General features: G+C 46.0%; 2 protein-coding genes across 2 annotated transcripts in view; both read left to right on the top strand.

Annotated features, from left to right (window-relative positions):
- The window catches only part of LOC143767131 (uncharacterized), a 94912-nt gene extending 82496 nt beyond the window's left edge, over positions 1-12416 (top strand). The window contains exon 9 of the mRNA XM_077255154.1: positions 10769-12416. Within this exon, the coding sequence (XP_077111269.1) occupies positions 10769-12120 (1352 nt within the window). The 3' untranslated portion in view covers positions 12121-12416. The remainder of the gene's footprint in view (positions 1-10768) is intronic.
- Positions 1-14698, top strand: part of LOC143768300 (uncharacterized) — a 401106-nt gene that overhangs the window by 321167 nt on the left and 65241 nt on the right. The gene's annotated exons all lie outside the window — the stretch shown is intronic.

Genomic DNA, 14698 nt, shown 5'->3' with positions numbered 1-14698 from the left:
GTTTTGGAATCACGGTGACGTGGGCAACATAAAATTCGGATGGCATTTGGGCTCCGTTTAGTAAAGCATTACAAAAGCTTTGTATATGAGGTATAAGTATGCTGTCAAATTTTTTATAATACTGCGCGGTGAGCCCATCAGGCCCCGGAGCCTTATTTTTTTAAGTTTTTGATCGTTGCCTTTATTTCTTCAGAGTCGATTGGCGCTTGAAGATGTGCTATATCAGAATTTGGGACTTTTGGTAATATCAGGTCTTTGAGGAAATTCTGGATGCGAGTTGGAGAAGGAGGCCGTGGGAGAGAGTAGAGATTTTGATAAAATTGGTGAAACGTTTTATATATTGCATCAGGGTGGGCAGTGATACGGCCTGAAGAATCTTTAATATTTAATATGATATTATTCAGGAGCTCTCTACTCTTAAGTTTACGGGCCAACATGCTGCTTGGTTTGTTTGCATATTTGTGAAAAGTAGATTTTGTCCAAGCCAGGGCTCTTTCTGATCTATTTGTTAAAATGGTATTGAGTTGTAATTTAGTTTCACGAATTTTCTTAATTAGATAAAGTGAGGGGAGGTTTTGGTTTGGCTGTTCTAATTTTGAGAGTTTATTTTCTAATTGTAATTGTAGCTCAGACCTTTGCTTTTTTTTGCTAGAGGCAATTTTAATTAGGGTCCCTGTTATAAATTTTTTGTGTGCCATCCACACATTTCCCGGGGACACCTCTGCAGTATTGTTGGTTTGGAAATATAGATTCAGCTCGTCCTTTATGGTAGACAAGACCGATGGGTCTACTAGTAGGGATTCATTCAGTCTCCACCTGAAGAGTCTAGAAGAGGTAATGGCAAAGTTAAATGCAGAAAGGACAGCATCGTTGTCTGACCAAGACGATACTATATGTCGGGAGAATAAAACCGAAGGAAGTGTTCTGGAGGATGTGAGATGTAGGTCAATTCTGGAATAGGATTTTTGTGCAGGTGAAAAGTATGTATATCCCCTCTGAGGGCCATTTTGCTCTCTCCAGATATCGGCCAGGCAATTTACTTTCAGCATTTGTAGGATCTTTTTCCTGTCTGTTTTTGCTATCAAGCGACGGGCTGAGAGTGAGGTTAAAGTCGCCACACCAGATAAGGTGGTGATATGAGAATGAGGCTAGGGGGGGAGGGGGGGAAGGAAAGGGGGGGAGGGGGAGTTACAAAAGAAGAGGGGGGTGGGGAAAAGGGAACTAAATAATACATTAGCAGGTAATACAACTGTAAATAGACCGAACATTAACTGCTAGGTAGTTAATCTAAATTCAGAGCAGGGCAAAGTCAATAACTGGCCCCATAAACACAACCTAGAGAAATATGAATGATTTTAGGGATATCAAATCTTGAGTTATGTAAATCAGGTAATCTGAGTGTCTTGACTTCTTGTTCTGGGATGGGTTGTCCATTCCCTTGTTGGCCTGGGTTTTCTTTGCGGAAGCGAGGGAGTCTCTGAAGATAGTGGGATACTAGCCTTGATCAAGGCCTGGGTTCCTTCTTCTAGCGACCGGCATGTATAGAGTTGAGACTTGAAAGTGAAAATAAGAGCGAATGGAAAACCCCACTTGTATTTAACCTGAGCCTCTTGTAGGGAGGTAGTAATTGGCCTGAGGGCCCTTCTTCTGGCCAATGTAGTGGGTGCGATGTCTGCATAAATGTGCACTGAATCTGGTAGGCCAGGTAAGATAGATTGGTTTTTAGCCGCCAGCAAGATCTGATCACGGGTCTCCTCATAGTGCATCTTTAGTATTAGATCTTGGCTTACCCAGTGCCCTGTGTATTCTTGTAATATGGAGAAGGGCCGGGTCTAGGTCAGGCAGAAGGGCTGCAAAAAGGGCTGCTGCTGTATCTTTAAGGGCAACCACATGTTCAGGGAGTCCTCTAATTCGAATGTTGCTTCTTCTGGAACTATTCTCATAATCCTCACATCTCAATTCCAACTCAGTAATACGGTCTGTATGTAGCTTGAGAGTCTCCTGATCCTCCTCCAGCGCGTCAGAGACAACGTCCATTTTTTCCTCCAAATTGTTTGTGCGCTGTGCCAGGTCTTGCAACTGGGATGAGATATCCTGCATGGCGGTGGTAATCTCCTCTCTAAAGGTTTCTTGCAAGGACCTCGTGAGGGCAGCCGTTGAGATCATTGCTTCAGAGTTTGAGGAAGTATCATCCCGCTCTGCGCCCCCATTACCCTGAGTTGAAGAGGCAGATGGAGGGTTAGTTGCTGAAGCCATTTTGGAGGGGGTGCCGTTCATAAAGAGGTCTGAAATGGTGCGGCCCGTCGGCTGTGCTGCGCCCCCCTTTTTCGGCATTACGGATTGCCCTGCTCTTAAAGATAGACTGTCCCCGGGAGGGGGATATTTACAAAGCTTCAGTCGTTGGAAAGGGTTGAATGGGGTCCGTCGGGTAGCAGAGCTCAGCACAACATGTCTGTTATTGCTGTACTCTGCACATGCGCCCCGTCAATAGAGTTTTATCTACTTGCTGATTTCACTTAGTTGCAAGATGAGCCTCATGCAGGGGGTGGCCGCGGGGGCTGGAAGCTACTGTTACAGCTCTCAGTGTGGTCAGTCCCGGCTACAGCGCCCACTGCTTTCTGCTGAATTGAAGAGCCTCGTTCTCAGCGCAGCCGTAGGATTCTGGGGGTCTCACACCCTATATAGATTGTGACTAAGTAACGGTAATTTCAGGGGGGAGAATCGCGTCACCTCTTCCTATAGCTGCAACATCAGCGCCCACAGGGACTTATACCTCACAAAATTGCTCACCCCTGCAGAGGAGGGAGCAAGGCCCCCAAGTTCAGGGATGTGATATATGGAGTGCAGGGGCTCTGGTGTAAACCGAGTGCTGGTCCCGGGACCTCTTACCTCCGGCACCCCTGATCGGGTCTGCAGCACTGAGGTGGTGCTTGGTGCAGTCTGTGAGCCCTCAGGGAACTTCACCCTCCTCTGTTAGTGTCCCCTGCGAGTAGCCGCTCTACCGTACCAGGCCACAGAGCGGGCAGGGGGACTCTTTTTCCTCACGCCGATATGCTGTGAAGGAGGGGGAGGAAGGAGGAGAGGTGCCTGCGGCTGTGATCATTCACTCCGGAGGCCTCGGAACGGTGAGGGTCCAGCGGTGCTCTCGGCTCTGCCCTGGGAACTCCCCGGTCGCTCCGATATGCACCTCACCCCGCTGGTCCTGCGTCTCTGCTCCGGCGCTATGAGGGGGACGCTCAGCAAGATGGCGCCGGCCAGGTAATGGCGCCGGATCCCTCCGGAATCTCCGCGCTCGCCCACAGCCGCCCGGCCCCTCCACCGGCCCCGCTGCGGTCTCGGCGGAGTCCCGGCAGTGTTGGGAGCCCTGTTATGATTCTTAGTGGCATAGGATCGCTGAACTGACCAGCTAAGTAAAATACAGGACCAGCTCTGGGATGTGGGAACTGGACTGACCGCAAACCTGATTCTAACCGCACACACTATAAGTAGCCGTGGAACGTTACCTGAAATCCTAGACGTCTCGTCACGGCCTGAGAAACTGACTACCCCTAAAGAGAGAGCAAAAGCCTCACTTGCCTCAGAGAAGTAACCCCCAAAGATATAGAAGCTCCCCACAAATAATAACGGTGAGTTCAGGAGAAAATACAAAACGCAGAGATGAAATTAGATTCAGCAAAGGAGGCCCGCTAATCACTAGATACACAGAGGATAGCAAGAGTCTGAGCGGTCAGTAGAAAACCCTAAAAATATCCACGCAGAGATTGCAAGAACCCCCGCACCAACTAACGATGCGGGGGGAGCAACACTGCAATCCCAGAGCTACCAGCAAACATAGAATCACATATTAGCAAGCTGGACAAAAACTCATCATATACAGAGGAACATTTTCAATCTAAGATGAGCAAAAACTAGCAGGAAAACTTAGCTTCTCAAGACGAGGCAGGAACTAGTGAAGCCAGGAGAGTTCAGAAAAGCACTGAATACACTGACAGCAGGCAAGGAATAATGGTTCAGGTGAGCTTAAATAGCCAACCTGACAAGCAAGTGACGAGACAGCTGATTCCAGCCACAACCGCAGTATAACAAAAAGGCCACTAGAGGGAGACAAAAAACGGAGAACTCACACAGTGTTCAAAACAGTAAACGGAGAACTCACACAGTGTTCACAACAGTACCCCCCCTTGAGGAGGGGTCACCGAACCCTCATCAGAGACCCTGGGGCGATCAGGATGAGCCAAATGGAAGGCACGAACCAAATCGGCCGCATGAACATCAGAGGCGACAACCCAGGAATTATCCTCCTGACCATAGCCCTTCCACTTAACCAAGTACTGAAGCCTCCGTCTCGAAATACGAGAATCCAAGATTTTCTCCACCACATACTCCAATTCTCCTTCAACCAGCACCGGAGCAGGAGGATCAACAGAAGGAGCCACAGGCACCACATACCTCCGCAACAATGACCTATGGAACACATTATGAATGGCAAACGATGCTGGGAGGTCCAAACGAAATGACACAGGGTTGAGGATTTCCAAAATCTTATAAGGACCGATAAAACGAGGCTTGAACTTCGGAGAGGAAACCTTCATAGGGACATAACGAGAAGATAACCACACCAAATCTCCCACACGAAGTCGGGGACCCACACAGCGACGACGGTTAGCAAAGCGCTGAGCCTTCTCTTGTGACAACGTCAAATTGTCCACTACATGGTTCCAAATCTTGCAGCCTATCCACCACAGAATCCACCCCAGGACAGTCAGAAGGCTCAACCTGACCCGAGGAAAAACGAGGATGAAAACCAGAGTTACAAAAAAAAGGCGAAACCAAAGTAGCGGAACTAGCCCGATTGTTAAGGGCAAACTCGGCCAATGGCAAAAAAGTCACCCAATCATCCTGTTCAGCAGAAACAAAACATCTCAAATAAGTCTCCAAGGTCTGATTAGTTCGCTCGGTTTGGCCATTCGTCTGAGGATGGAAGGCCGACGAAAAAGACAAATCAATGCCCATCTTAGCACAAAAGGACCGCCAAAATCTGGACACAAACTGGGAACCTCTGTCAGACACAATATTCTCAGGAATGCCGTGCAAGCGAACCATATTCTGAAAAAATAGCGGAACCAAATCGGAGGAGGAAGGCAACTTAGGCAAGGGCACTAAATGGACCATCTTAGAGAAGCGATCACAAACCACCCAAATGACAGACATTCTTTGAGAGACTGGAAGATCTGAAATAAAATCCATGGAAATATGCGTCCAAGGTCTCTTTGGAACAGGCAAAGGCAAAAGCAATCCACTGGCACGAGAACAACAGGGTTTAGCTCGAGCACAAATCCCACAGGACTGCACAAAGGAACGCACATCCCGTGACAAGGAAGGCCACCAAAAGGACCTAGCCACCAAATCCCTGGTACCAAAAATTCCTGGATGACCCGCCAACACCGAAGAATGAACCTCGGAAAAAACTCTGTTGGTCCATCTCTCTGGGACGAACAGTCTCTCTGGTGGACAACGGTCAGGTCTATTAGCCTGAAACTCCTGTAACACCCGTCGCAAATCTGGGGAGATGGCAGACAAAATCACCCCCTCTCGGAGGACGCCAACCGGCTCTGAAACTCCAGGAGAGTCAGGCACAAAACTCCTAGAAAGAGCATCAGCCTTCACGTTCTTCGACCCAGGAAGGTACGAAACCACGAAATCAAAACGGGAGAAAAACAATGACCAACGAGCCTGTCTAGGATTTAACCGCTTGGCAGACTCGAGGTAAGTCAGATTTTTGTGATCAGTCAAGACCACCACACGATGCTTAGCTCCCTCAAGCCAATGACGCCACTCCTCAAATGCCCACTTCATTGCCAACAACTCCCGATTACCAACATCATAATTTCGCTCGGCAGGCGAAAACTTTCTTGAAAAGAAAGCACATGGCTTCATCACAGCGCCATCAGAGCTTATCTGCGATAAAACAGCCCCTGCGCCAATCTCAGAAGCATCAACCTCGACCTGGAAGGGAAGAGAGACATCTGGCTGACACAAGACCAGAGCCGAAGAAAACCGACGCTTCAGCTCCTGAAAGGCCTCGACGGCCGCAGGAGACCAATTAGTGACATCAGAACCTTTCTTGGTCAAATCCGTCAAAGGCTTAACCACACTGGAAAAATTAGAGATAAAGCGACAGTAAAAATTTGCAAAACCCAAGAACTTCTGAAGACTCTTCACTGAAGCAGGTTGAGTCCAGTCCTGAATAGCCTGGACCTTGACTGGATCCATCTCAATAGTAGAAGGAGAAAAAATATAACCCAAAAAGGAAACCTTCTGGACTCCGAATAGACACTTAGAGCCCTTTACAAACAAAGCATTGGCACGCAGGACCTGAAACAGCATCCTAACCTGCTTCACAATGGACTCCCAATCATCAGAAAAGACCAAAATATCATCAAGATACACAATCATAAATCCATCCAGATATTCTCGGAAGATGTCATGCATGAAGGACTGAAACACAGAAGGGGCATTAGAGAGTCCGAAAGGCATCACCAAGTACTCAAAATGGCCCTCGGGCGTATTAAGTGCTGTTTTCCATTCATCGCCCTGCTTAATACGCACAAGATTATACGCACCACGAAGATCTATCTTGGTGAACCAACTAGCCCCCCTAATCCGTGCAAACAGATCAGACAACAATGGCAAAGGATACTGAAATTTGACCGTGATCTTATTCAGAAGGCGATAATCTATACAGGGTCTCAGAGAACCATCCTTCTTAGCCACAAAAAAGAGTCCCGCACCCAAAGGGGACGAGGACGGGCGAATATGCCCTTTCTCCAAAGACTCCTTTATATAGCTCCGCATAGCGGCATGTTCTGGTACAGACAAATTAAAAAGTCGTCCCTTAGGGAATTTGCTACCCGGAATTAAATTTATAGCACAATCACATTCCCTATGAGGGGGTAGAGTACTGGACTTGGGCTCATCAAATACATCCTGGTAGTCTGACAAAAATTCAGGGACTTCAGAAGGAGTAAAGGAAGCAATTTACACCAAAGGAGCATCGCCATGAATTCCCTGACAACCCCAACTCAGCACAGACATAGCATTCCAGTCCAAGACTGGGTTATGAGCCTGTAGCCATGGCAGACCCAACACGACAACGTCATGTAAATTATATAACACCAGGAAGCGAATCACCTCCTGATATGCAGGAGTCATACACATGGTCACTTGAGCCCAGTACTGAGGTTTATTCTTGGCCAATGGCGTAGCATCAATTCCCTTCAGTGGAATAGGGAACCGTAAAGGCTCTAAGATAAAACCACAGCGCTTGGCAAATGACAAATCCATCAGATTCAGAGCAGCACCTGAATCTACAAAAGCCATAACAGAGTAGGATGACAGAGAGCAAATCAAAGTAACAGACAAAATGAATTTAGGCTGTACAGTACCAATGGTGACAGATTTAGTGAACTTTTTTGACCGCTTAGAGCATGCTGAGATAACATGAGCAGAATCACCACAGTAAAAGCACAACCCATTCTGACGTCTATGATTTTGTCGTTCAATTCTGGTCAGAATCCTGTCACATTGCATAGACTCAGGCTTCTGTTCAGAGAATACCGCCAGATGGCGCACAGGTTTGCGCTCCTGCAAACGCCGATCAATCTGAATGGCCAAGGCCATTGACTCATTCAGACTTGCAGGCGTGGGGAATCCCACCATAACATTCTTAAGAGCTTCAGAAAGACCCTTTCTGAAAATTGCGGCCAGGGCACACTCATTCCATTGAGTAAGCACAGACCACTTCCTAAACTTCTGGCAATAAACCTCTGCTTCATCCAGACCCTGGGAGAGAGCCAGCAAAGCCTTTTCTGCCTGGTCTTCAAGATTAGGTTCTTCATAGAGCAATCCAAGTGCCCGGAAAAACGCATCCACATTAAGCAATGCAGGATCTCCTGGCGCCAATGAGAAGGCCCAATCTTGAGGGTCACCCCGTAACAATGAAATAATTATTTTAACTTGCTGAACAGGATCACCAGAGGAAAGAGGTCTCAAAGAAAGGAATAATTTGCAATTATTCTTAAAATTCAGGAACCTAGACCTATCCCCAGAAAACAGCTCAGGAATAGGAATCTTAGGTTCTGACATAGGACTGTGTATGACATAATCCTGAATACTTTGTACCCTTGCAGTAAGATGCTCCATACTAGTAGCCAAATTCTGAATATCCATAGCAGCAGCTGAGTTCAGAGCCACCCAGATTTTAAGGGGAGGAGAGAAGCTGGACAAACTACAGAGAAGAAAAAAAAATACACACAAGGCTTCTCTTATCCCGCTTCAGCGATGCATTAACACTTTGTTGGCCTGCTGTACTGTTATGATCCTTAGTGGCATAGGATCGCTGAACTGACCAGCTAAGTAAAATACAGGACCAGCTCTGGGATGTGGGAACTGGACTGACCGCAAACCTGATCCTAACCGCACACACTATAAGTAGCCGTGGAACGTTACCTGAAATCCTAGACGTCTCGTCACGGCCTGAGAAACTGACTACCCCTAAAGAGAGAGCAAAAGCCTCACTTGCCTCAGAGAAGTAACCCCCAAAGATATAGAAGCCCCCCACAAATAATAACGGTGAGTTCAGGAGAAAATACAAAACGCAGAGATGAAATTAGATTCAGCAAAGGAGGCCCGCTAATTACTAGATACACAGAGGATAGCAAGAGTCTGAGCGGTCTGTAGAAAACCCTAAAAATATCCACGCAGAGATTGCAAGAACCCCCGCACCAACTAACGATGCGGGGGGAGCAACACTGCAATCCCAGGGCTACCAGCAAACAGAGAATCACATATTAGCAAGCTGGACAAAAACTCATCATATACAGAGGAACATTTTCAATCTAAGATGAGCAAAAACTAGCAGGAAAACTTAGCTTCTCAAGACGAGGCAGGAACTAGTGAAGCCAGGAGCGTTCAGAAAAGCACTGAATACACTGACAGCAGGCAAGGAATAATGGTTCAGGTGAGCTTAAATAGCCAACCTGACAAGCAAGTGACGAGACAGCTGATTCCAGCCACAACCGCAGTATAACAAAAAGGCCACTAGAGGGAGACAAAAAACGGAGAACTCACACAGTGTTCAAAATAGTAAATGGAGAACTCACACAGTGTTCACAACAGAGCCCGCAGAAAGTCTTTCTATCCGCCTATGGGGGTAGTGAAAGCGGGTCTTTACAGTTTGGGAGCGGGAGCCGCAACGAGCTGCGTCCTCTCCGCTCGGAATCCAGGCCACGCCCCCGGCCATTTCGTTTTTATTCATTTTTTCCTGAAATAGAAAACTCTGATGTCACTGATGTTACGTGACTGACGTGACCAAATTATTGAGGTGACAATTGAGAAAAGCCTAGTTTTTTATCCGAACCCTAACTTTAGAATAAACTCTAACCCTAACGTTAGCCTGAAAGTAACCTTAACAGTAATCCTAACTTTAGCCCCGACCCTAACCCTAACTATAGCACTAACCCTAACCTGCCTTATCTGTTTTTTTTACCTTATAACAAGATCGCTGACTGACACAGCTGTTGCCAGCAGCACTTGTAACACTGTTTCTCCTCTAATCTCTCACTGACATGAGATCTGAGGAGAAACAGCGTTTTTATGAGGCAGATTGCCCAATAAAGTTCGTTGCTACAACAGACTTGAATAGTGATTTGTCTCATTGGCTGGAGTGACGCTGACGTCATCAGGACTTGAACCAATCAGGTCTCGATGACGTTGGGGGTCACAGTAAGCATTGTGAGCTGGAATCCCTTTGTTATAAGGTACGTGGGGGCCCCGATGAGTACAAAACCGCCGACCGTTGACAAATGTCGGAGCTGCACAAAGCCCTGCTAGCGACGATGTTTATCTACCATTCACAGTCACAAAGTGCTTGAGCTAAGGGTACCATCATTTCTGTCCAGGCCTATTTCATGAGTTTTGTTTTTTTTTATTCTGTGGAAGCATGGTTGAAATGCAATGTCTGATTTTCATTTGTTAATTTTCAAAGATTTTTGATTTATTATTAGTTCTGTCAGATTCAAGTTATTTCTGTGACCATTGTAGGGTTTTCTGTTATTAAATGAGGGGTACCAACTTTAGACCAAATGTGTAGGAGGAATTAATATTTTGACTCCACAGCCACTTTCTGGAAATTAGCATGAAGTGGATGTTGGAGAGTGAAAATTACACATTTGCCATTTTATTACCCAGCACATAGATTGTGCTCCAGGAGACACACACCGCAAATTAAGTGGATTCTTCTCACTATATAATATTGCTAAATACAGGGATCCTAAATGCTGTTTGAGCACACTGCAAGACTCAGAAGGGAGAGCTGATTTTGCTGGATTTTTTTATAGAAACTCTGTTGCTTTTCGACAGCATTTGAGCCACCAATAGTGTGGGAACCTCTGTTTTTCCATTGACAGATGATGGACCTGAGCTGGGACTTTTTTTTGTGAAATGAGAATTGGTATTATTTTCGCCTACATAACATTGATTGGTTTCTTTTTATTCGATATTTGGGAGGCAGAATGAACAAATAGTTGAACAACACGCACTACTGGTTCATCCAACAAGGTTTTCTATTAGACTGTGAACTGTCATTGTCTTGGTAAATAATTAAAGTATTTTACATAGCTTGCCATTTTTATGGACAGTTTAAGTAGAAATGTTCAAAAATATAAAACTCAAGGATACTTTATTAAAAAAAATGTTTTTATTATCTTAGCAGATGACTGTAGCAGGAGATCCGAGGGACAGCTGATATCTTCAATTTTTAAATCTGATGATCTTGAGATCCTACAAGATACAACTGAAGTGATTGCTGTTACTCCAGATATATCATCATCCATCCACAGCACAGATCTGTCATCTGATCCTATGAAACATGTCCCAGGGTCCTCTGATTCATTACTGACTACTAAAGAAAATCAAAATCACAAAAGAGGCATTAAAAAACATACTGCTCCTAAAGCAAGGAAGTCATTTTCCTGTTCAGAATGTGGGAAATGTTTTAACTACAGATCAAATTTTGTAAGACACCAAAGAACTCACACAGGGGAGAAACCTTTTTCATGTTCAGAATGTGGGAAATGTTTTATCCAGAAATCCGTTTTGGTTAGGCACCATAGTACTCACACAGAGGAGAAGCCTTTTTCCTGTTCAGAATGTGGGAAATGTTTTAAGCATAGAAGTAATCTTGTTACACACCAGAGGAGTCACACACAGGAGGTGCCTTTTTCATGTTCAGAATGTGGGAAATCTTTTACCCAAAAAGGGAATCTTGTTAAACATCAACGAACCCACACAGGAGAGAAGCCTTTTTCCTGTTCAGAATGTGGGAAATGGTTTATTCTCAAAAGGAATCTTGTTGAACATCAAAGAACCCACACGGAGCCTTTTTCCTGTTCAGAATGTGGGAAATGTTTTATCAAGAAATCAGTTTTGGTAAGCCACCAGAGAACTCACACAGGGGAGAAGCCTTTTTCCTGTTCAGAATGTGGGAAATGTTTTAAGGATAGAAGTTATCTTGTTAGACATCAGAGCAGTCACACAGGGGAGATGCCTTTTTCATGTTCAGAATGTGGGAAATGTTTTACCGAAAAAGGGAATCTTGTTAAACATCAAAGAACCCACACAGGAGAGAAGCCTTTTTACTGTTCAGAATGTGGGAAATGTTTTAACTACAAATCAAATTTTGTAACACACCAAAGAACTCACACAGGGGAGAAACCTTTTTCATGTTCAGAATGTGGGAAATGTTTTTTCGAGAAATCCGTTTTGGTTAGGCACCATAGTACTCACACAGGGGAGAAGCCTTTTTCCTGTTCAGAATGTGGGAAATGTTTTAAGCATAGAAGTAATCTTGTTAGACATCAGAGCAGTCACACAGAGGAGATGCCTTTTTCATGTTCAGAATGTGGGAAATGTTTTACCCAAAAAGGGAATCTTGTTATACATCAAAGAACCCACACAGGAGAGAAGCCTTTTTCCTGTTCAGAATGTGGGAAATGTTTTAACTACAAATCAAATTTGGTTAGGCACCAGAGAACTCACACAGGGGAGAAGCCTTTTTCCTGATCAGAATGTGGGAAATGTTTTAACCAGAAAGGGACGCTTGTTAGACATCAGAGCAGCCACACAGAGGAGAAGCCTTTTTCATTTTCTTAATGTGGGGAATATTTTACTTGGAAATCAACTGTTAATAAAGATCAGAGACGTCACACAGGGGAGAAGACTTTTTTTATGTTCATAATGTTGGAATAGTTTTAACCAAAATTGTATCTTCCTAAATGGGTTGTCTCTTGTCATTCCTCATGTTTGCTGACAAAAGGATAAAACTAAACTTTATTAATTTCAAATGTAAAAGCATACCCATAATTTACCCCCTGAAGGTTAGTGAGTAGGTGAGTAATAGAAAAAATGTGTACCCCACAGATCAGTATATAGGGTGAGGTGACGTGTACACACTCACTCTCCCAGCCTCTCATTTCTATGGGTTTCATCCACACCAAAGGCGACTCATCAGGAGACTATTTAATATTGACCTATATTCAAACGAGACTAGACAAAAAAAAACTGTGGCCTGCTGGAGGTCATTTTGCAGGGCTCTGGTAGTGCTCCGCCTGTTCCTCCTTGCACAAAGGATGAGGTAGCTGTCCTGCTGCTGGGTTGTTGCCCTCCTACAGCCTCCTCCACGTCTCCTGGTGTACTGGCCTGTCTCCTGGAAGTGCCTCCAGCCTCTAGATGCTATGCTGACAGATACAGCAAACCTTCTTGCCACAGCTCACATTGATGTGCCATCCTGGATGAGCTACACTACCTGAGCCACTTGTGTGGGTTGTAGAGTCCGTCTCATGCTACCACGAGTGTGAAAGCACAACCAACATTTAAAAGTGGCCAAAACATCTGCCAAAAAGCATTGGTACTAAGATGTGGTCTGTGGTCCCCACCTGCAGAGCCACTCCTTTATTGAGGGTGTTTTGATAATTGCCAATAATTTCCATTTGTTGTCTATTCCATTTGCACAACAGCATGTGAAATTGATTGTCAAACTGTGTTGCTTCCTAAGTGGACAGTTTGATTTCAGAGAAGTTTGATTTAGTTGGAGTTACCGTATTTTTCGGACTATAAGACGCACCGGACGATAAGACGCACCCCAAATTTTCATAATAAAAATAAGGAAAAAAAAAAAAAATGTTTCAAATGGGGGTACGTCTTACAGTCCGAATTCAGCTTACCAGTGAAGGGCTCGCCACAGGTGGAGAAGTGGTCACAGGGGCCATTAGGTGGTCCAGGCTGGTGCGTTGGCCTCCAGGAAATCCCATCCCAGGCTGGTGCTCTGTGCTTGGGCAGGGGTGGAGGCTCTGTGTCCGGGGCAGGGGCTCTGGGGGCACAGGCTGGGCTCTGGGGGCACAGGCTGGGCTCTGGGGGCACAGGCTGGGCTCTGGGGGCACAGGCTGGGCTCTGTTGGCACAGGCTGGGCTCTGGGGGCACAGGCTGGGCTCTGGGGGCACAGGCTGGGCTCTGGGGGCACAGGCTGGGCTCTGGGGGCACAGGCTGTGCTGCCGGCAGTGGCAGCGGCTCTCTGGGCTCAGTGGGGGCTCCGACGGCATGTACTTACAAATTATGCAGCAGCAGCAGTGGCGGTGGTCCTGATGCAGCCATGCTGGTGCAGCTGTGGCTGTGCTGCGGGCAGAGACTGTGCTGCAGGCAGGGGCTGTGCTGCAGGCAGGGGCTATGGCAGCGGCTCTCTAGGCTCAGTGGGGGCTCCGACGGCATTTCTTCAAAGCCCGGAGGCCCCCCGCTCATCCGGCATGTTGCGGTGGCCTCCGAGAACATAGGCGCCAGGAAAATGGCCGCCGGGCCGGCGCACGCTCAGATTCAGATCTTGTTGCCGAGATCTCGGGAGATGAGATCTCGTTGACGAGATTTGAATCTGAGCGTGCGCCGGCCCGGCGGCCATTTTCCTGGTGCCTATGTTCTCGGAGGCCACCGCAACATGTCGGATGAGCGGGGGGCCTCCGGGCTTTGAAGAAATGCCGTCGGAGCCCCCACTGAGCCTAGAGAGCCGCTGCCACAGCCCCACAGCACAGCCCCTGCCTGCAGCACAGTCCCTGCCCGCAGCACAGCCACAGCTGCACCAGCATGGCTGCATCGGGACCGCCGCCACTGCTGCTGCCGCATAATTTGTAAGTATATTCCGACTACAAGACTCACCCCCATTTTCCCCTTACATTTTTGGGGAAAAAAGTGCGTCTTGTAGTCCGAAAAATACGGTATATTCTGTTGTTTAAGTGTTCCCTTTATTTTTTTGAGCAGTGTATATATATATATATATATATATATATATATATATATATATATATATATATATATATATATTAGGGAGAAAATGGAACAGCACAATGCTCACCGATGGTGGGTGCCTGGCCCCCTGGATAGAATGGTCCACACATCTATCCAACATGTATTCCAAATAGCAAAAAAGGAAGGCAGCACTCCAAGAATTTAATGTGAAAAACGTGTGAAGTTTAATCGACCCACATCACTGCGCGACGTTTCGGCTCTTTTTTTTTGCTATTTGCTTTTTTGCTATTTGGTATATATATATATATATATATATATATATATATATATATATATATATATATGCTGT

This window comes from Ranitomeya variabilis, chromosome 4, assembly GCF_051348905.1.
Source record: "Ranitomeya variabilis isolate aRanVar5 chromosome 4, aRanVar5.hap1, whole genome shotgun sequence".
Taxonomy (NCBI): Eukaryota; Metazoa; Chordata; class Amphibia; order Anura; family Dendrobatidae; genus Ranitomeya; species Ranitomeya variabilis.
This window is presented reverse-complemented; position numbering and strand designations above follow the sequence as displayed.